Source organism: Phaseolus vulgaris, chromosome 6 (assembly GCF_000499845.2).
Source record: "Phaseolus vulgaris cultivar G19833 chromosome 6, P. vulgaris v2.0, whole genome shotgun sequence".
Taxonomy (NCBI): domain Eukaryota; kingdom Viridiplantae; phylum Streptophyta; class Magnoliopsida; order Fabales; family Fabaceae; genus Phaseolus; species Phaseolus vulgaris.
The window spans coordinates 10651104-10674343 of NC_023754.2; the positions used below are offsets into that span (position 1 = coordinate 10651104).

Here is a 23240-nt window from a genome sequence, read left to right on the forward strand (position 1 = left end):
TCCCTTTAAAAATGACTTCCGAATTACTTTTTCCGAAACATACTTTCTGAAATTCATAAAATATATTTCTGGAAAATATTTTCCAGAATAAATTTTTCAGAGAAAGAGTTTTTTTTTTTATAATGATGACAAATTGACAAATTAGGTGAGACATTTTGATTATTTTACCTATTTGATAGGTACAGGGAGAAATTTGACAGTAATGGTTAATTTTGTTAAGTTCAACGTATCTTCTTTGATATTTTTTTATAAGCACTTGTGAAAAATGAAAATAACAAAGGGAAATAATCTTTTTCATTAGTTCAAATTCGTTTATATGCAGCAACTTCTCAAAAATGATTTAGTTTATACAAAAGTTGATTTAATTTTTTACTAAAGGTTTGTGTGGAGAGATTCTGCATAAGTATTTATATGAAAGAAAAATAAGAAGAAAAAAATGGAATATATTTTCTCGAAAGTTAAAATTAAACTATTTAGAAGTTATAAAAAAAGATATAGCAGTTATATGATTTTTTTTATAAATTAATTTCTGTACAAATTAATTTAATTTATGCTAAAATTTATTTTATTTTATTTTTAAATTAAATTTTTTTATAGAAAATTTGATCCAAACATACTTTATAATTTTTCTATAAACAATTGTATTTACGTAGTTTAATGATGAATAAATTATTGATTTGATTATTAATCACTATCATAACTAGATATTTATGAAAATTAAATTAAAAAGGGTTAAATATGTTTTTTCTGTTTTCATCCAAAATTAATTTTAATCTTTAGTCCAAACTTTAAATTTTCTGGATACTTATAATAAGGAAACTATTGAAATTGCCATTAACAAATTTTTTTATGTAGTAAAGTGTGAATTAGGATGTTAAAATATTTCATGCTTATTCATCATTGAGGTGAATGTTATAATATTATAATACAGTCTACGTTGCAGGAAATTCGTTAGTTAGTCAAAATGCTAGTAATAATGTACTATAAGAAAATCATGAAATAAAAACCAAAGTCAGAAGTGGAGTCTCAACAAATTGGTTTTACTCTTGAGCAATATCAAATATTGTTAACTCTTTTACAACGAATCAAATCCAATGACAATGTTTCTAGTCAAGTCTCTGTTATTCCTTCCAACATGACAACACAAACTGCTAATAACTTTATTTCTTCTTTAACTTCTTGGATTATTGATAGTGGTGCTACTGATCACATTTGTTCATCCTTAACTTACTTCACTTTGTATCATTAAATTGATCCTATTTATGTCAAATTACCAAATGGAAATCAAGTCATTGCCAATTATTCTGGAAGTGTTTTTCTCAATCAAAATCATGTCATAAACAATGTTTTATATATTCCTTGCTTCACTTTTAATATTCTTTCAGTAACAAAATTGATTGATTGACTATCTTGTGTTCTTACCTTTGATTCTAATAACTGTCACATTCAAGACAAAAACTCCTTGAAAATAATTGGTTCTGCTAAGATGCAAGATAGACTTTATATACTCAGGAAACCATCTTACCAGAAATTTCACCCTTGAATCTACACACATCATCAATATTGTTGATGTCAGTGCTAGTGATCTAGAAACCCTTTGGCATTTTCGATTAGGTCATATTTCAAATAAATGTATTGATGTTATCAAGAATAAATTTCCTTATGTTAAATATAACAAATCTTTTGTTTGTGATGTTTGTTATTTTGCAAAACAAAAAAGACTTTCTTTTCCTATTAGTACATCTAAATAAAAAAAAATGTTTTGATTCGATTCAGGTAGATATTTGGGGATCATACTCAATACCATCAATTCATGGTCATAGATATTTTTTTACCATAGTTGATGACTATTCGAGGTGCACATGGATTTTTCTTTTGAAACACAAATATGAAGTTGTTAAGGTTTTGGAACATTTTGTTATTTTTGTTCAAACACAGTTTGAGACAACAATAAAAATAATAAGAAGTGATAATGGAATTGAGTTTGTCATGACTAATTTTTTTGTCAGTAAAGGAATAATACATCAAACATCATGTGTCAATACTCCACAACAAAATAGTATAGTTGAAAGGAAACATGGTCATTTAATAATGTAGAAAGAGCTCTTGTGATACAATCTCATTTACCCAAAATTTATTGGTCATATTCTATGATACATGCTGCGCATATTATAAACATGCTTCCCACACTTGTTTTAAACTATTCTTCTCCTCATGAAATGCTTTTCAAAACTGATGCAGATTTTAATGGATTAAAGGTGTTAGGTTCTTTATGTTATGCTAGCACTTTGTCAACAAATAGAAGAAAATTTGATCCAAGAGCATCAAAATGTGTTTTTATTGGTTTTCAAAGGGGGACAAAATGATATATTTTTTTGAATATTCAATCAAGAGAAATTTTTGTGTCTAGGGATGTTGTCTTTTATGAACATGTTTTTCCATACCAAAGGTTCAAGATACTAGCCATGAAACTAACAGTTCTGACATTAATGATCAAATTTTGTTTGTTGAAGATCAATCCGTCTTAAGTCAACCATCACAAGCCATTCTTGCACCTTGTGATAATGTTGAAAATAGCAATGGTAATAATTGTGAGTCAGAAATTGAGGTTTCAGAAGAAGATTGTTCCCATATAGATCAAAACCTCAATGAAAATCATGATATAGAACAAAGTTCTGAATCAGATCCATCTATCTGAATGAGCATAAGAATAAAAAGACCACCTGAGTATTTAAAGGATTGTCATTGTAATCTTAATGTTTCCAGTGCATCTTCAAGAGTTAAATATCCTTTGAATTCTGTTTTGTCTTATAGAAATTCATCACTTTCTTACAAATATTTTGTTATGTCTCTTTCTTCACATGTTGAGCCAAACACTTATTTTGAAGTTGTGAAACATGACTGTTGGATAAAAGCTATACAATGTGAGATATCTGCTTTAGAGTCAAATCAAACTTGGGAGACTGCTCTTCTGCGTAAGAACAAAGCTGCCATAGGTTGCAAATGGGTATTCAAAATAAAATATATGGCTAATGGGACAATTGAAAGGTATAAAGCAAGGTTAGTAGCAAAGGGATATACACAAATAGAAGGCATTGACTACCTTGATACTTTCTCTCTAGTAGCAAAGATGACCACCATAAGGTTGCTTCTTTCTTTAGCTTCTATTTATAATTGGGAATTGAAACAACTAGACATAAACAATGCCTTTTTACATGGAGATTTGAAAGAAGATGTATACATGGTTGCTCCTCCTGGATTGACTTCTATTCCACCAGGAAAAGTTTGTAAACTAAAAAAGACTTTATATGGCCTTAAGCAAGCCAACAGAGAATGGTTTGCCAAACTGTCATAATTTTTTCTTTCTATGGGATATACTCAATCTATGAATGATCATTCCTTGTTCATTAATTCTTCTAAAGGATCTTTTACATCATTATTGGTATATGTGGATGATATAATATTGGCAGGAAATGATAAAGAAGAGATTGCTCGAATCAAAACAAGCTTTGAATCAGACATTCAAGATTAAAGATCTTGAGAATTTAAGATATTTTCTTGGTCTAGAAGTAGCAAGAAGTAAGACAGGAATAATGGTAAATCAAAGGAAATATGCATTGGAATTATTAACAGATGCAGGTCTTTTAGCTTGCAAACCTGCACCTACTCCTATTGATAATCATGAGAAATTCTCTTCTACTGGAAGTGTTCCTTTCACAGATATTCAAGCCTATAGAAGATTGATTGGAAGATTTATGTATCTCACTAATACCCGACCTAACATAACATTTTCTGTACAACAACTTTGTCAGTTTCTTGCTAAGCCTACAATTGCTCACTATAATGCAGCGATTAGAATTCTCAGATATATCAAAGGGGCTCCAAGTCTTGGTCTATTTTTCTCTTCCACTACCTCTGTTCATCTGAAAGCCTTTTGTGATAGTGATTGGGGCACCTGTAGTGATTCAAGACAATCAGTGACTGGTTTTAGTGTGTATCTTGGGAATTCTCTCATATCTTGGAAATCAAAGAAGCAAGGAACAATATCAAAGAGTTCTTGTGAAGTTGAATACAGGGCAATGACCACTGTTACATATGAAATTCAATGACTAACTTATCTTTTTCAAGATTTCAAAGTTTCTTTTGAGCAACCATCTCTTTTATACTGTGACAATGACTCAGCAAGATATATTGCAGCAAATCCAGTGTTTCACGAGCGTACAAAACATATAGAAATAGATTGTCACGTGGTCCGGAAAAAATTAAAGAAGGGTCTCATCCATTTGCTTCCCATTTCCACCATAGAGCAACTGGCTGATATTTATACCAAAGTTTAAGTCCTCAATCTTTTAAGAATATTTGTTCCAAGCTGGGTCTCATCAATATTTGCTCCCCAGCTTGTGGCAGGGTATTAAAGGATACAAATACCAGAACTATAGAAGGATCCTAATATTAATTGAGTGTCTTTTCTAATTATCAGTTGTTTCTCTTTATAGAGGTGAATAACCTTTATTTTGTCTTTGTGTGTTATGATTCTAGTATTTAATTATTGATTCTTTTCCTAGTTAAACCTAGAATGAGTGTACTACTTGTATATATTTAGACCATTTGTTTTGATTTCAATAACAAAAAAAAAGAAATATTCATTATCACATCTTTTACTTTTCTTTTACTCCTTTGTTCTCTTTTATTCATCTTTGTTCTATTTCGTAATACTAACACCTTAGTTTCACCCAAGACTAATCAAAATGTTTGGTAGTTACATTCTAGGTTCATATAAGAGAACATAATCAAAATGAATAGTTAATCCTTTATATGTACCTACAGTTACTACAGAGTTTAAGCAAGTTAACTCAGAAACTCCCATTATAATTTTGTAAATCATGATTCCGTAAATGGTATTAATTAGGACCCAAAGTGATGAAAAGAAAAACAAAAACTAAGAGAACACAGACAAAATTAAGAGACCATAGGTTTAATTATGGGACCACAAACCCAATAAAACAACTCCATTGTACCTTAAAGTTGGGTCAAATAAAAATAGAGACTTATGTTTTCTCTTTTTTATTTGTTATCACAACCAATATTTTTCTTTTTCTATTCTTGTGCCAATATTTCATAATAACTTTTTACTGCATTTGGATATGAGATTTTAAAATTTAACTTATTTTTATAGAGAACAAACCTATCACGGAACAAAACAAAAGAGTAAACTGAAGACAAAGGATATGAGAATGAATATCTCTTCTTTCTTGTTATTCAAATAAAAAAAATGGTCTGAATATATACAAGTAGTACACTCATTCTAGGTTTAACTAAAGAGGAAAAGAATCAATAATTAAATAATAGAATCATAACACACAAGACAAAATAAAGGTTATTCAACTCTATAAAGAGAAACAACTGATAATTAGAAAAGACACTAAATTATTCTCCTCTATAAAGAGAAACAATTGATAATTAGAAAAGACAACCAATTAATATTAGGATCCTTCTATAACTCTGGTATCCGTATCCTTTAATACTCTGCCACAAGCTGGGGAGCAAATATTGATGAGACCCAGCTTGAAACAAATATTCTTAAAAGATTGAGGACTTAAAGCTTTGGTATAAATATCAGCCAATTGCTCTGTGGTGGAAATGGGAAGCAAATGGATGAGACCCTTCTTTAATTTTTCCCGGACCATGTGACAATCTATTTCTATATGTTTTGTACGCTCGTGAAACACTGGATTTGCTGCAATGTATCTTGCTGAATCATTGTCACAGTATAAAAGAGATGGTTGCTCAAAAGAAACTTTGAAATCTTGAAAAAGATAAGTTAGCCATTGAATTTCACATGTAACAATGGCCATTGCCCTGTATTCAGCTTCACAAGAACTCTTTGATACTGTTCCTTGCTTCTTTGACTTCCAAGATATGAGAGAATTTCCAAGATACACACTAAAACCAGTCACTGGTTGTCTTGAATCACTACAGGTGCCCCAATCACTATCACAAAAGGCTTTCAGATGAACAGAGGTAGTGGAAGAGAAAAATAGACCAAGACTTGGAGCCCCTTTGATATATCTGAGAATTCTAATCGCTGCATTATAGTGAACAATTGTAGGTTTAGCAAGAAATTGGGAAAGCTGTTGCACAGAAAATGTTATGTCAGGTCGGGTATTAGTGAGATACATAAGTCTTCCAATCAATCTTCAGTAGGCTTGAATATCTGTGAAAGGAACACTTCCAGTAGAAGAAAATTTCTCATGATTATCAATAGAAGTGGGTGCAGGTTTGTAGGCTAAAAGACCTGCATCTGTTAATAATTCCAATGCATATTTCCTTTGATTTACCATTATTCCTGTCTTACATCTTGCTACTTCTAGACCAAGAAAATATCTTAAATTCCCAAGATCTTTAATCTTGAATGTCTGATTCAAGGCTTGTTTGATTCGAGCAATCTCTTCTTTATCATTTCCTGTCAATATTATATCATCCACATATACCAATAATGTTGTAAAAGATCCTTCAGAAGAATTAATGAACAAAGAATGATCATTCATAGATTGAGTATATCCCATAGAAAGCAAAAATGATGACAGTTTGGCAAACCATTCTCTGCTAGCTTGCTTAAGACCATATAAAGCCTTTTTTAGTTTACAAACTTTTCCTGGTGGAATAGAAGTCAATCCAGGAGGAACAACCATGTATACATCTTCTTTCAAATCTCCATGTAAAAAGGCATTGTTTATGTCTAATTGTTTCAATGCCCAATTATAAATAGAAGCTAAAGAAAGAAGCAACCTTATGGTGATCATCTTTGCTACTAGAGAGAAAGTATCAAGGTAGTCAATGCCTTCTGTTTGTGTATATCCCTTTGCCACTAACCTTGCTTTATACCTTTCAATTGTCCCATCAGCCTTATATTTTATTTTGAATACCCATTTGCAACCTATGGCAGCTTTGTTCTTAGGCAGAAGAGCAGTCTCCCAAGTTTGATTTGACTCTAAAGCAGATATCTCACATTGTATAGCTTTTCTCCAACAGTCATGTTTCACAACTTCAGAATAAGTGTTTGGCTCAACATGTGAAGAAAGAGACATAACAAAAGATTTGTAAGAAGGTGACAAATTGCTATAAGACAAAACAAAATTCAAAGGATATTTAACTCTTGAAGATGTACTGGAAACGTTAAGATTACAATGATAATCCTTTAAATACTTAGGTGATCTTTTTATTCTTGTGCCCATTTGGACAGATGAATCTGATTCAGAACTTTGTTCTATATCATGATTTTCATTGAGGTTTAGGTCTATATAGGAACAATCTACGTCTGAAACCTCAATTTGTGACTCACAATTATTATCACTGCTATTTTCAACATTATCACAAGGTGCAAGAATGACTTGTGATGGCTGACTTAAGACAAATTGATCTTCAGCAAACAAAATTTGATCATCAATATTAGGACTGTTAGTTTCATTACTAGTATCTTGAACCCTTTGGTATGGAAAAACATGTTCATAAAAGACAACACCCCTAGACACAAAAATTTCTCTTGATTGAATATTCAACAAAATATATCCTTTTGTCCACCTTGGACAACCAATAAAAACACATTTTGATGCTCTTGGATCAAATTTTCTTCTATTTGTTGACAAAGTGCTAGCATAACATAAAGAACCAAACACCTTTAATCCATTAAAATCAACATCAGCTTTGAAAAGCATTTCATGAGGGGAAGAATAGTTTAAAACAGGTGTGGGAAGCATGTTTATAATACGCGCAACATGTATCACAGAATATGACCAATAAATTTTGGGTAAATGAGATTGTATCATAAGAGCTCTTGCTACATCTAATAAATGACCATGTTTCCTTTCAACTATACTATTTTGTTGTGGAGTATTGACACATGATGTTTGATGTATTATTCCTTTACTAACAAAAAAATTAGTCATGACAAACTCAGTTCCATTATCACTTCTTATTATTTTTATTGTTGTCTCAAACTGTGTTTGAACAAAAAATAACAAAATGTTCCAAAACGTTAACAACTTCAATTTTTGTTTCAAAAGAAAAATCCATGTGTACCTCGAATAGTCATCAACTATGGTCAAGAAATATTTATGGCCATGAATTGATGGTATTGAGTATGGTCCCCAAATATCTACATGAATCAAATCAAAACATTTTTCCGATTTAGATGTACTAATAGGAAAAGAAAGTCTTTTTTGCTTTGCAAAATGACAAACAACACAAACAAAAGATTTGTTATATTTAACAAAAGTAAATTTATTCTTGATAACATCAATACATTTATTTGAAATATGACCTAATCGGAAATGCCAAAGGGTCTCTAGATCACTAGCACTGACATTAACAATATTGATGATGTGTGTATATTCAAGGGGTTTAATTTGAAATTTCTGGTAAGATGGGATCCTGAGTATATAAAGTCTATCTTGCATCTTAGCATAACCAATTATTTTCAAGGAGTTTTTGTCTTGAATGTGACAACCATTAGAATCAAAGGTAAGAACACAAGATAGTCTATCAACCAATTTTGTTACTGAAAGAAGATTAAAAGTGAAGCAAGGAATATACAAAACATTGTCTATGACATGATTTTGATTGAGAAAAACACTTCCAGAATAATTGGAAATGACTTGATTTCCATTTGGTAATTTGACATAAATAGGATCAATTTGACGATACAAAGTGAAGTAAGTTAAGGATGAACAAATGTGATCAGTAGCACCACTATCAATAATCCAAGAACTAGAAGAAGAAATAGAATTATTACCAGTTTGTGTTGTCATGTTGGAAGGAATAACAGAGACTTGACTAGAAACATTGTCACTGGATTTGACCTGTTGTAAAAGAGCTAACAATGTTTAATACTGCTCAGGAGTAAAACCAATTTGTTGAGACTCCACTTCTGACTTTGAACTTTCATGATTCTGCTCATTATTGTTAAAATTTGTATTGTGAAAGGCTGCATGACTTTGACGATGCTTCTGATTTTTAAATTTGAAATAAGGTGGAAAACCATGCTTTTTATAGCATGTATCAATGGTATGCCCTGTCTTTCCACAATAACTGCAAATTTTGGAAGTATATCCTCTTCCATAGCTTCCTTTTCCATAGCTTTCTCTTCCATATCCACCACCCATGCCATAGATCATAGCATTGTTATTATAACCTCATTTGCTAGTAGCAATCATTGCCTTGGATTGATCACCAAAAACTTGCCTCTCTTGTTGTGTAATGAGAGAGTAAACTCTATTCAAGGATGAATTATCTGATAAACTAACATGGTAAGGTGAACAAAGATCTTGTGAGGGATAAACAATTTCACCCATAGATAAATGTAGCAACCAGAGCTCTAATCAGAGCTCTGATACCATATTACGAAATAGAATAGAGATGAACAAAAGAGAACAGAAATGAACAAAAGAGTAAACTGAAGACAAAGGATATGAGAATGAATATCTCTTCTTTCTTGTTATTCAAATCAAAACAAATGGTCTGAATATATACAAGTAGTACACTCATTCTAGGTTTAACTAAAGAGGAAAAGAATCAATAATTAAATAATAGAATCATAACACACAAGACAAAATAAAGGTTATTCACCTCTATAAAGAGAAACAACTGATAATTAGAAAAGACACTCAATTAATATTAGGATCCTTCTATAACTCTGGTATCCGTATCCTTTAATATATAGAGAACAAACCTATCACGGAACAGAACATTCCAAATATGGGAGAATCCAAAGCTCTCATAGGAGATTGGAAATATCTACACAATCAATGAATAAGCCTATACATACAAACCTACCTATCACATGCAGAATCTGTAATGGGACTGAGACTAGAGAACACAGACAAAATTAAGAGACCATAGGTTTAATTATGGGATCACAAACCCAATAAAAAAACTCCATTGTACCTTAAAGTTGGGTCAAATCAAAATAGAGACTTATATTTTCTCTTTTAATCACAACCAATATTTTTCTTTTTCTATTCTTTTGCCAATACGTCATAATAGCTTTTTACTGCATTTGGATATGAGATTTTAAGATTTAACTTATTTTTATAGAGAATTTGAGATATTTTTTTAATAAAATAAGTTGTTGGTATTGTACTGGTATGACCGACCGACATGCTGACGTGGTTCGGTCTTCCTGACCGAGCTGACCGAGACACTTACGGACGACTTGGCTGACCAACACATATAACCATTAACGCTCAAACCAAGATCAGTGAAGCTAAACTAACCATTAAGAATTAGGTAACATAATCATAAGTGTGACTCATTCCACTAATAAGGCCAATGAGGTAAGTCCATTAAAATAATATAAATAGCACACATTCCAAGGAGCAAGGTACGTCATTATTATTGTACACCTACTCGAGTGCCGAACAGCCTCTTTACTGACTTAAGTGTCGAAGTGTCATCTGCAGGTACCTCCCCCATTTGGCATTGGCCTGAAACCGAGAGTCGAAGGAGTAGCACGAAGCGAGAAAGATCCCAGTGAAACTCTAACAACCTGTCCAAAGGAAGGAGGAAGACGAAGATTTCAATAGTTCTTTATGTGCATCTCCTAGTAGGAACAAATATAAATAATTTAAAAGAATTGAAATTTTAGAACTTTATGAAAGTAATGTATCACTTTGAGAATTTCAAATTCTATTTAAAGAGTAAGATTTTTTATATTCTTAAAGTCGTGTATTTTCTCTTTGAATCCTTTTCTCAGTTTGATTTTAGTTAACACATCATTGAATTTATTAATACCAGATTTTAGTTAGCACATTATTGAGTTTATTAATACCAAGACAGTAGTTTTAGTTGATGTCGATTATGATTTTTTTTATTACTATTTGTGGTAGTTTTTATTTAATTTGTTAGTACTAATTTTATTATTGTAGATAATTGTTATATTTTTGTTGGATATTCACTAAAATTTTCCTTTAATCAATTTCAATAGACTATTTTTAAAAGATGTGAACTAGATTTTTTATTGATGTGTATTATAGTTATTTTTTTATTGCAATATTTGTAGTAGACGTTGAAGATGCAACAAGTTTAGAAAGAAGGGTTAAATGGAGATTGAACTCAAATTTCAGATTAATAAACAAACAAATATAGAATTAATATAGTATAAAGTAGAGAGAACTGGTATGCATTCACCCTACAACTTGAGCTACCACCATTTCCTTATGCAAACAACTTAAGAGCTTTACAATACAACTCTCTTTTCAATGGCTTTACTATTCTTCTGCTTAGTTTTCATTTCATGTGTTTTCACAACCCTTGTAGTGAGAAAAATAGGAAACACAAACAAGAAAGGTGAGGACACACCTTGTAACATGCCCCATGGACCTAGAAAGCTACCTGTTATAGGAAATATACACAATCTGCTATTCTCTCAACCCCATAGAAAATTAAGAGACCTGGCCTTAAAACATGGACCCTTAATGCATCTTCAACTTGGAGAAGTTTCTACAATTGTCATTTCATCCCCTGAGTGTGTCAAGGAAGTGATGAAAACCCATGATATTAACTTTGCCACACGGCCTAAAGTCCTAGCTAGTGAAATCATTTCTTACAATTCCACAAGTATAGCTTTTGCTCCCTATGGAAATTATTGGAGGCAGCTAAGAAAAATTTGCACATTGGAGCTTTTAAGCCTAAAACGTGTCAACTCATACCAACCAATTAGAGAAGAGGAGCTCTCCAATCTTGTCAAATGGATAGATTCGGAGAAAGGATCCCCCATCAATCTCACTCTAGCTCTACTTTCATCAATTTATAAAATTGCTTCAAGGTCTGCCTTTGGCAAGAAATGCAAAGACCAAGAAAACTTTATATCAGAGATGAAAAAAGCCACAGAACTTTTTGCAGGTTTTAACATAGGTGATTTCTTTCCTTCTTCTACCTGGCTTCAACTTGTCAGTGGCTTGAGACATAAGCTTGAGAAGTCCCATCAACAAGTTGATCAGATACTTGAGAACATCATCAATGAGCATAAAGAGGCAAAGTCAAAAGCCAAAGATGACCAGAGTGAAGCAGAAGATCTTGTGGATGTTCTCATACAATATGAGGATGGTAGAAAGAAGGACTTTTCCTTAACTAGAAACAACATCAAGGCCATAATTCTGGTATGGATTTTTTTTCATGAACACAATCTAGCTCACACAGGTTACTATTGTAGAATTACTAAGATAAACGTGTGCCCCTTTATATCTTATCTTTGTAGTAGTGGAACATTTGCCATATAAGTCTCGCATCATGCAGATTGTCCTTTAACTCTTTGGACATCCTTGCACTTTCCTAATATCATTGGTCATAGAATTTCTCTAAGATCCTCTGGGGCCTCGAGTTGCATTGCACATGACCCTTATGCTTTTTTAACGTTTGCATCAACCCTCCTCGTAGGGGTATATGGTATAATGTGTTTCTTGGGAAATAATAGGAGGTTTCTCTGTAATCTGTTTCAAATATTTAAAGGATTTTAGGGTAGGGATAAAAAAGAAAGGAGTATGGAGGAGAATCTGATGAAACCTCAAGAAGTGTTATTGTAGTTTACTCCATCGTTAAATTACTTTTTCAGGACATTTTTGCTGCTGGAGGTGATACTTCAGCAACAGTCATAGATTGGGCAATGGCTGAAATGGTAAAGGATCCAAGAATAATGAAGAAAGCACAATCTGAAGTGAGAGAGGCATTCAGTGGGAAGGGAAGGGTTGATGAAAATTCCATCAATGAACTCAAATATTTGAAACTAGTAGTCAAAGAAACCATGAGGTTGCACCCTCCAGCTTCTCTTTTGCTTCCAAGGGAATGTGGTCAAGCATGTGAGATACATGGTTATCACATACCTGCCAAAAGCAAGGTCATAATCAATGCTTGGACAATTGGAAGAGATCCAAACTATTGGACTGAGCCAGAGAGATTTTATCCTGAGAGATTCACGGCTAGTACTATTGATTACAAAGGGACTAATTTTGAGTTCATTCCCTTTGGTGCTGGAAGAAGGATATGCCCTGGCAGCACATTTGCTTTGAGAACTATTGAACTGGCCCTTGCAATGTTGTTGTATCACTTTGATTGGAAACTTCCCAGTGGAATGAGAAGTGAAGAATTGAACATGAGTGAGGTGTTTGGAGTCACAATGAAAAGAAAATATGATCTGTTCTTGGTCCCTTTTCCTTATCATCCTTTGCCTGTCACATGAACTTCTGTGTGAAACTGAAACCTACGGTTATCTCTATAATGCATACTGCAGAACACAAATCAAGTGTCAGTTGAAATAAAGCTTTGTTTGACTATGCTTGGCTCTAACAGAAAATGAAAATTGCGTAACTAATGCATAGTATAAAGCTGTTTTATTTTGCTTACATTTTCTTAAGGTGTGTGTGGCTCAGAAAGACTGTAATGTTATGTACTCTTATGCTTATAACTTTCAGGTATTTGGAGTTTAATTTATATACTGCTTTTAAATAACTCTCCATTACATAATTTATATTATTCATAGGCCATTTTTTCTACATCTTTCTGCATTATATGTAATGAAGTGTCTTATTTTACAATTCATATTTCATAATTATGGTTTCCAATTGTTTCTTTAATAACACATCAACTACAGACTTTTCTCCCTGCAAGTTGAACAAAACTTTGTGGAAGATATGATCCTACTAATCATCTTGACAGTCAAAGGAATCTTGGCCTATTTTCATGCGAAACACAATTCTTTATACGGGACTTTCATGAGAAACTTAGCCTACATTAGAAAATCAGGTTCTAGAAAACTTATATTACTTGATCATATTCATTCTTTCCTTATCTAAGTTCTTGTTCACCCAAACCAAAAACTAAAAACCTTTAGACGCATTAAGTAATTTTTTGAATTTCCAAGGCAAGCATATCCTTTGACCTGTTTTGGTGAAAATGACAAAACTTCAACTAAAATATCTCTGGCAGTGACGATATCCTTGTATTAAAAAATTGTTAATTGTAGAAAGTTGAAAACATAGTCTACCAAAATTAAAATTATAACATATAGTCATGGAAAATGAGCTTTTGTCCACTTTCTGAGAAAAAGATAACGTCTTGATTGAACTAAAGGGAAGCAGTTTTCAAATTTTGAGTAGAAGACACTTCCATAGAGAAGAAATCAAACACGGAACAAAGCATTCCAAGCATAGGAGAACATGAAGATGATGATACTGTCCAAAACAGAAAGAAAAAGCAACAACTTGCACCCGTATAAGAATGTTGAACAATGTGTATATAAATAGACACAGTACGTAAATGTTCCTTTTCCATGCATAGCTCTGCTATTCTTCTAGTTTTTAGCTCTTACAGGAAATAGGATGAATCTACCATCAGCAACAAAGAAAGTTTTGAGTATAGACTTGTTTTGAGTGTATATATATAATCTAATAAATTATATACATTAAATTAGATTTCTTCTTAACAAAAAACTTGTTTGTTCTTTTGACTATATGCCAAAGCCTTATTCCTCCTACAATTTTGTGAAGAATGTTCAATCATCTGACAAGAGTGACAAAATTCTGGAACTCTTTCATATTCCAGATCAACCACAAGGCAAAGCCTTTTCAGTTGTTGTGTGAGTGCTTCAAGATGGTTGTGCCCAAATCTTTCTTTAACTGCATCTCATTCTTTCTTCATGCAGCTTGTGCATTTCCGAATTGAGTAATTCAGAAATTTTTTTTCCAAATTGATTGTTTGGTTACTCATCCTTTTGTGGTTTCTTTTCACAGAGTGTACTGTCAGTAAATTAGGAAGGTTGAAATTCTGATATCAAATTAAGATAATGTTAAGAAATAAAATTCCTAGAATTGAGGGGAGAATAAAACATGACCAAATCATTTCCTGATATTTTGTTCTTTCAGAAATAGGTTGCTATCATTTCTTTTTATTTGTATGTGATAAATCACTCTCATCAGTATTAGAATAAAGTTTTATTCCCCTCCTATCTACATCTACATCTACCATTACTGCTGAGAGGGACACTGGCTGCAATTTTTTCAAGTGTTTAAAGTTATTAATTTTTGTAAAATTATATTATATTTATAATGTCAAATTTAATATAATATCTAAATTATAATTTTTTAATATTTTTTTAATATTATAATTTAAAATTAATATTTTATGAAAATCGTGTGCGTTGCCGTGTCAGGCACTAGTAATGGGACTGAGACTAGAGAACACAGACAAAATTAAGAGACCATAGGTTTGATCATGGGACCACAAACCTTATAAAAAAACTCCATTGTACCTTAAAGTTGGTCAAATCAAAATAGAGACTTATGTTTTCTCTTTTTTATTTGTTATCACAACCAATATTTTTCTTTTTCTATTCTTCTGCCAATATGTCATAATAACTTTTTACTGCATTTGGATATGAGATTTTAAGATTTAACTTATTTTTATAGAGAATTTGAGATATTTTTATAATAAAATATGTTAGATTGTATGATAATTTACGTTTAATCATCCATGTTTTTTATAATGTCTTTATTTTTATAGAGAATTTGTTTGTTAATTCTCTACAAGAAAATCATGAAATAAAAACTAATTTTTAGAGGTCAAAATAATTAGTTGCAATAGTAACTAAATTAGAAACCATTTTAGAAACTAAAAACATAATTGGTTTCTAAATTAGATTCTATTATTGTTAAATAGTTTTTAAATTGGTATCTAATTAGCAACCAAGGTTTTAACTACCAATTATTTAGTTTCTAAATTTGGTCTCTAAAACCTTGGTTGCTAATTAGATACCAAATTAGAAACTATTTAACAATAATATAAACTCATTTATAAACTATTTTTTTTTTTTAGTTTCTAAAATGGTCTCTAATTTAGTTACTATTACAACTAATTATTTTGATCTCTAAAAATTGGTTTCTATTTCATGATTTTCTTGTAGTGATTGTGTGACTCCAACTTATATTTCACTCCAAGAATAATTAAACAAGTAACTTAACCTTCCAAATATAATATAAGTTGAAAATTACAAAATCAAGGAGAATGCTAAACAATGTGTATATAAACAGCCACAAGTAGAATCACACTAGTAATACAACTCACTTTTCCACGACTTTACTATTCTTCTACTTAGTTTTCATTTTATGTGTTTTCACAACCTCTATAGTGAGAAAAATAGGAAGCACAAACAAACAAGAAAGTTGAGGACACACCTTGTAACATGCCTCATGGACATAGAAAGCTACCTGTTATATGAAATATACACAATCTGCTATTCTCCCAATCCCATAGAAAATTAAGAGACGTGGCCTTAAAACATGGATCCTTAATGCATCTTCAACTTGGAGAAGTTTCTACAATTATCATTTCATCCCCTGAGTGTGCTAAGGAAGTGATGAAAACCCATGATATTAATCACTACAAGAAATTATCTATTTACATATTGATTATTACATACGAATTTGGATCCGTATGTAAAATGAACGTTACATACAGATATTTACATATAAATTTAATTTAGTATATAAATAAATATTACATACGAACTTTTTCGTTTGTAAATCGAACATGATTACATACAAATTTTTTCGTATGTAAACCAAACATGATTACATACGAATTTAATTCGTATATAAAGTCCTTTGAAAACCTATTTGTTAGCCTCATCAATACCATTCTTTTTTTGCCAAAAACAAATATTTTTTAAATAAGGATAATTTGGGTCTTAAAAAGTAAACCTAAATCTCATTTTCTATTCTCATACACCCTCCATTGCCCTCACATAAAGAACATACAGAACAGAGATGAGAATAAATTTTAAACCTAGGGTTTTCTCTAGTTGACACAAGAGCAGCAAGGCGCATCTCAGGGCACTGTCAAAGACCCTAGCACCACCGACGAGTGGTGGTGGCGGCGATTGAGTGGAGCAGGTCGCGCAGTGGTTGCAGGTGGCGGTTCGGGCGTTCGTGCAATGGTGGTGGCGAACGAGTAGAGCAAGTCGCACGGTGGTTACAGGTTGCGGTTCGTGCAATGGTCACAGGTTGCGGTTCGTGCAGTGGTCGTGGGTTGCAAGTCGACAGTGTTTCCGATGGTGTCGTTGGGTGGTGTGGAATTAGGGTTGCATTGTGATTTAGGTTATTAGGGTTATGTCTCAAATTGGTGCATTGACATTTTCAATTTGTTTGATATTTTTGTGAAATCTCGTTTCGCTCTGAGATTTTTATGGAATTTCCTTCCCTCTCTCTGCAGACTGAAGAAAAGTTCGTTTTCAAGCCCAATGATCTTACATCCAACAACAAGCTCGATTGTTTGATATGTTTAATCATCCTATAATGTCTAATGCGTCTTTATTTTAATCTGCACACTCAGTAGTTGTGTCAAAAACATTTGCAGCTAAGTCCGACCGTTCAATACATTTATCTTGAAGAATAATATAAATTTCATGCAATAATAATAAGTTAAAATCGAACCTGATCAACACATGTCATAGGTAGTTTTCGAAGTTGTTTGCGGCTAACTCTGATCGCTTGTTGGAGCTATCTTTGAAAAACAATATATTTTTAAGCAATAAATCAAGTTTAAAGTTAAAGCTTTTAGGCCCACATATTCGATCTGAGTTGGTTTTGGTCAGACTACTTGGGTCCAAGTAGGAGGCAAGTAGATTCAAAACTCTAGGTTGTTTTTGATCGAATTACTCAGGTCCGAAGTGATGACAACTATATTTAAAACTCTGAGTTTTTTTTTTATATCGAACTGCTCAGATCCGAAGTAATGACAATCAGATTAAAAACTCTGAGTTGTTGTTGATCACGGACTTCTCGTGCTCGACTAGAGACTACTAGATTTAAAAACTCTGGGTTGTTTTTAACCGAACTACTTAGGTTCTAAGTAATGGAAATCAGATTACAAACTCTTAGTTGTTGTTGATCGCGGACTCCTCGTGTCCGATTGGAGACAACTAGATTAAAAACTCTTGGTTGTTTTTAACCGAACTACTCAGGTTCAAAGTAATGACAATCAGATTAAAAACTCTCAGTTGTTGTTGATCGCAGACTCATCGTATCCGACTGGAGACAACCAGATTAAAAACTCTTGGTTGTTTTTAACCAAACTACTCAGGTTCAAAGTAATGGCAATAAAATTAAAAACTTTGAGTTGTTGTTGATCGCGGACTCCTCGTGTCCGACTAGAGACAACTAGATTAAAAACTCTTGGTTGTTTTTAACCAAACTACTCAGGTTCAAAGTAATGGCAATAAAATTAAAAACTTTGAGTTGTTGTTGATCGCGGACTCCTCGTGTCCGACTGGAGACAACCAGATTAAAAACTCAGGGTTGTTGTTGATCGCGGACTCCTCGTGTCCAACTGGAGAGAACCAGATTAAAAACTTTGGGTTATTTTTAACCGAACTACTCAGGTTTGTAGTAACGACAATCAGATTAAAAACTCTGAGTTGTTATTGATTGCGAACTCCTCGTGTCCGACTAGAGACAACCAGATTAAAAACTTTGGGTTGCTTTTAACCAAACTACTCAGGTTCGAAGTAATAACAATCAAATTAAAAACTCTGAGTTGTTGTTGATCGCGAACTCCTCGTGTCCAACTAGAGACAATTATATTAAAAACTCTGAGTTGTTGTTGGTCACGAACTCCTCGTGTCCGACTAGAGACAACCAAGTTAAAAACTCTCGGTTGTTTTTAATCGAACTACTCAGGTTTGAAGTAATGGCAATCAGATTAAAAACTCAGAGTTATTGTTGATCGCTAACTCCTCGTGTCCAACTAGAGACAACCAAATTAAAAACTTTGGGTTGTTTTTAACCGAACTACTTAGGTTTGAAGTAGTGGCAATCAGATTAAAAACTCTGAGTTGTTGTTGATCGCGGACTCCTCGTGTTCGACTGAAGATGACCAGATTAAAAACGCTAAGATGTTGTTGATCGTGAACTCCTCATATTGTACCGGAGACAACCAGATTAAAAACTCTTGGTTGTTTTTAACCGAACTACTCAGGTTCGAAGCAATTACAATCAGATTAAAAACTCTAAGTTGTTGTTGATCATGGATTCCTCGTGTCTGAATGGAGACAACCAGATAAAAACCTCTGGGTTGTTTTTAACCGAACTACTCAGGTTCGAAGTAATGGCAATCAGATTAAAAAGTATGAGTTATTGTTGATCGCAGACTCCTCGTGTCCGACTAGAGACAACCAGATTAAAAACTCTGGGTTTTTTTTAACGAAACTACTCATGTTCGAAGTAATAACAATCAAATTAAAAACTCTGATTTGTTGTTCATCGCGGACTCCTCGTGTCCGACTAGAGACAATCAGATTAAAAACTCTGAGTTGTTGTTGTTCACAGACTCCTCGTGTCCGACTAGAGACAACCAAGTTAAAAACTCTGGGTTGTTTTTAATCGAACTACTCAGGTTCAAAGTAATGGCAATCGGATTAAAAACTCAGAGTTATTGTTGATCACTAACTCCTCATGTCCAACTGGAGACAACCAAATTAAAAACTCTGGGTTGTTTTTAACCGAACTACTTAGGTTTGAAGTAGTGGCAATCAGATTAAAAACCGAGTTGTTGTTGATCGCGGACTCCTCGTGTCCGGCTGGAGATAACCAGATTAAAAACTTTGAGTTATTGTTGATCGCGGACTCCTCGTGTTGTACTGGAGACAACCAGATTAAAAACTCTTGGTTGTTTTTAACTGAACTACTCAGGTTCGAAGCAATGGCAATTAGATTAAAAACTCTAAGTTGTTTTTGATCGTGGATTCCTCATGTTTGAATGGAGACAACCAGATTAAAAACTCTGGGTTGTTTTTAACCAAACTACTCAGGTTCGAAGTATCTGAGTTGCTGTTGATCGCAGACTCCTCGTGTTCGACTGGAGAGAACCAGATTAAAAACTCTAGGTTGTTTTTAATTGAACTACTCAGGTTTGTTATTGTAGTGACCAGATTAAAAAATTTGGTTTGTTGCCAACCAAACTGCTCAAGTTCATTATTATGTGATAGATTAAAAACTATGGTTTGTTGTCCACCAAATTTCTCAGACTCGTTATTGTAGTGACCAGATTAAAAACTCTAGTTTGTTTTTGGTTGGGCACCTCGGTGAGGGAATTGTCTTGACCAGTTTCCAAAAAACAAAACACAAATTCTATACAAAAGATGCAATTTTATTGAATAAGACCTTGCTAGAAATAACTATTATACATATTTTTTTTCTTTAATAATAAATTTAATACTTTTAAAATAACTTGCATCCCTCACACTCCTAACAAACACCACCCGAAACAAACACCAGGGCAATCTCCTATAATTCACACACAACCATAATGATTTTATTTCTTTTATTCCTTTTCTGTAGGAATTAAAAATAATGATTTTCAATTATAGAGGAAAAATATTTTAAAGATTTCAAAATCAATACTCATTTAAGTTTTTAAATTTGATTATATCATAGCGATATTGACTAGAAAAACATAATATTAATTCAAGAAAAATATTAATTAAATTTGCAAGTATCTTTCAAAAATTAAAAAAAAAAAAAACAAACGAGTTGACATCTCATATTTTTTCTTCATCTACTTTCGTGATTATAAGTTTTCTACTCACCTTTTTTTCTTAAGCAAGAGTTTTAAAAAGCTTATCTTTGCCCAAATCTTCACAATTGTAACTTTGTATTACTCAAGTTTAAACTTTGAAACTGATTCATTCATGTTTGTATTTCTTATAACCTCGTAAACTTCCAACCTTGTACTACAATGAATTAATTCACCATTACAATTGTTTAAGTATATAATTTATTGAATTATTTATTTTATATTAAAAAATACGATTTCCATTCATATATAAAAATAAATAAATTAAACACTCTTCATTGATAATTGCAGCTTCCTTTTTTTTTATCAAAATTAATAGTTAAAGTTGTGATAAAAAGTATATCTTATTGAAAGTAAAATCAATATTCAAATAATATATTTTAAGTGGTGTGGTGGTAGTAGGAATAGTTTTACCTGCCCCACGGTGGACGCCAAATGTTCTCGTCGGCTTGAGGTCAGTCAGAATCTGGATGAGCTCTTGGTGGTCTCCCTCCAAGCTCTAGTGAATTAACCTTCAGGGAACGAGGGGGGCTCCTCCTACGATGACACTCCGACGCTCAAGTCAGTAAAAGTACAAAATACTGTGTATGTAGTGAAAATAGTGTAAAGATGTGAGTTGAGATACTCCCTGTGAGTGATAATCTATTTATAAGTCTTTATGGGCTTGGATCTTTGACACTGCTTTCTCTAGGTTTTATGTGGCATATGATAGTATCTTTTCATAAAATCTGAATATCATGTATATAAATCAGAGTATCTTGTAATATAATCGGAGCATTCATGTAATAGAATAAGGGATATTGAGTAAGTAAATTAGAGCATTCAAAGAGGTCAGGATATTGTGCATTAAAATCACGTTAATTGTGCATTAATAAGATTGATTCCCATAATATATTTATCTAAATTAATGTTATTACACTGACATAATTATGTGGGGATTTATAATAATAGTCCTAAAAATCACGGTAACCTTGGCCTTCGGCCACCTGGCAGGTCAGACTGATCGGTATATGACCGACCAAAACCCAGGACGCTAGAGTTTGTAATCAAAGTTTGATTACATAGTGAATTCTTAGTGGTTGCTGAGGTCTGGATGTAGCTCTTGGTAAAGAGTGAACCAGTATAACCATTCCGTGTGAATCTCTCTATCCTTACACTCTTTAAGCTGCTTTATTTTTGGTTTTTATAAACTGCTGGTATAAACAACCGGTTGTTTCGAAAAAATAACTGGTTGATTTTCTTGAATATACTAAAAATAGTTTTCTAATTGGTTGAACTGATTATTAATTGATTGATTCTTCATTGCCTTTCAATCTACCTTCAATACTTGCAAAAATATTTTATAAAAAATCCTCCCCCTCTTGTTTAAGGCCTATATTTCTAACAATTGGCATTAGGAGTTGAGTTCTTGAATGTCATTCAAGTTTTTTATCCTAAAACCTTTTTTTAATGGCTGAAAAACTACCCTTTGAGGAGGGTGCTTCAATAAACAGGCCACCTTTGTTTTGTGGTCTCAATTATCAGTTTTGGAAGGTCATAATGAAAATCTTTGTGGAATCAATTGATAGAGGAATATAGGATTCTATTGTAAATGGTCCATTTTTCCTAAAGTTGAATTTTTTTCTTGGAACACAGTTATTTGTATTGTTTGATTATGGGGCAACTCATTCTTTTATTTCTTTTGATTGTGCTATGAAAATTAATTATGTGAGTTGATTTTATATGTTTTCATTTATGATGACACTTTTACTTAAGATTGGGATTTTTAACAATTTATGGTGAGGACCTAAGGTAGATTCCCACTGGACACAAACTTAACCAAGTGGTTAAGTAAGTGTGAAGGTGCACTTCACGGAGGCAAAGATGAAAAACAAGATATGGTGTGAATGAGATGCAATTGCAGAATTGAAAATGGGCACAAGGTAACATCAATGGTGGTCATGGCCTCCCAAATGATGCACCATACTCATGATTATGAGTGAAACCCAAGAGCAACAAGAAAGAGAAACTAAGAGACAAACACATAAAATGGAAGGAAAATGAAATGAGAAAACTTATGATTGTGTAGAAATCAAAAACTGATCTTACAAAGATTCTAAACACCCTTATCTAAACCCAAACCTAAAAGAAGCACAGCTTCAGGTTCTATGAGGATTGATACATCAAAGCTTCCCATCTTCAACAAAAATCACAAAGATATATCTTCCTTTTTGTTTTTTTTTAATAATTAAATAAGTCAATTTCGATATATATATATATATATATATATATATATATATATATATATATATATATATAAGTTCTTTGTTTTTGAATTCAGTCATTTGCATTCTTGCATTTCATTTTTTTATCAAAAAAATAAAATTTCCATTTTCAATGAAGTTGGTCATACAAGATAAAGAGGTGAACTATTATTATGAGTTTTTTTTATAATGTTTTAAAGTTTTATGTACAATCTTTTTTATAGTATATTTTCAAGGTGATACTATTCATGTGTTTGTTGAGAGAACACTTATTTATAAATTTCAAAACGACATTCTTGAGGATAAGGTCTATTCATTGTGCATTTTGGCATTTCATTTTGTTATCTGCAGAGAGTATGTGAGAATGTCTCACTCGTATTA

At 32.4% G+C, this 23240-nt stretch overlaps 2 protein-coding genes across 2 annotated transcripts; both read left to right on the top strand.

The window, feature by feature from the left end:
* Window positions 1-2698: 2698 nt before the first annotated feature.
* On the top strand, window positions 2699-4109 carry LOC137833366 (uncharacterized mitochondrial protein AtMg00810-like). Its single transcript, XM_068641717.1, has 2 exons — window positions 2699-3007; window positions 3471-4109. Exons 1-2 carry the CDS (start codon window positions 2699-2701, stop codon window positions 4107-4109), a joined length of 948 nt encoding a protein of 315 aa, XP_068497818.1.
* Window positions 4110-11123: 7014 nt separating this feature from the next.
* On the top strand, window positions 11124-13500 carry LOC137831084 (cytochrome P450 71D9-like). The gene is made up of 2 exons (XM_068638610.1): window positions 11124-12155; window positions 12608-13500. Exons 1-2 carry the CDS (start codon window positions 11256-11258, stop codon window positions 13229-13231), a joined length of 1524 nt encoding a protein of 507 aa, XP_068494711.1. The 5' UTR covers window positions 11124-11255; the 3' UTR covers window positions 13232-13500.
* Window positions 13501-23240: the final 9740 nt, after the last annotated feature.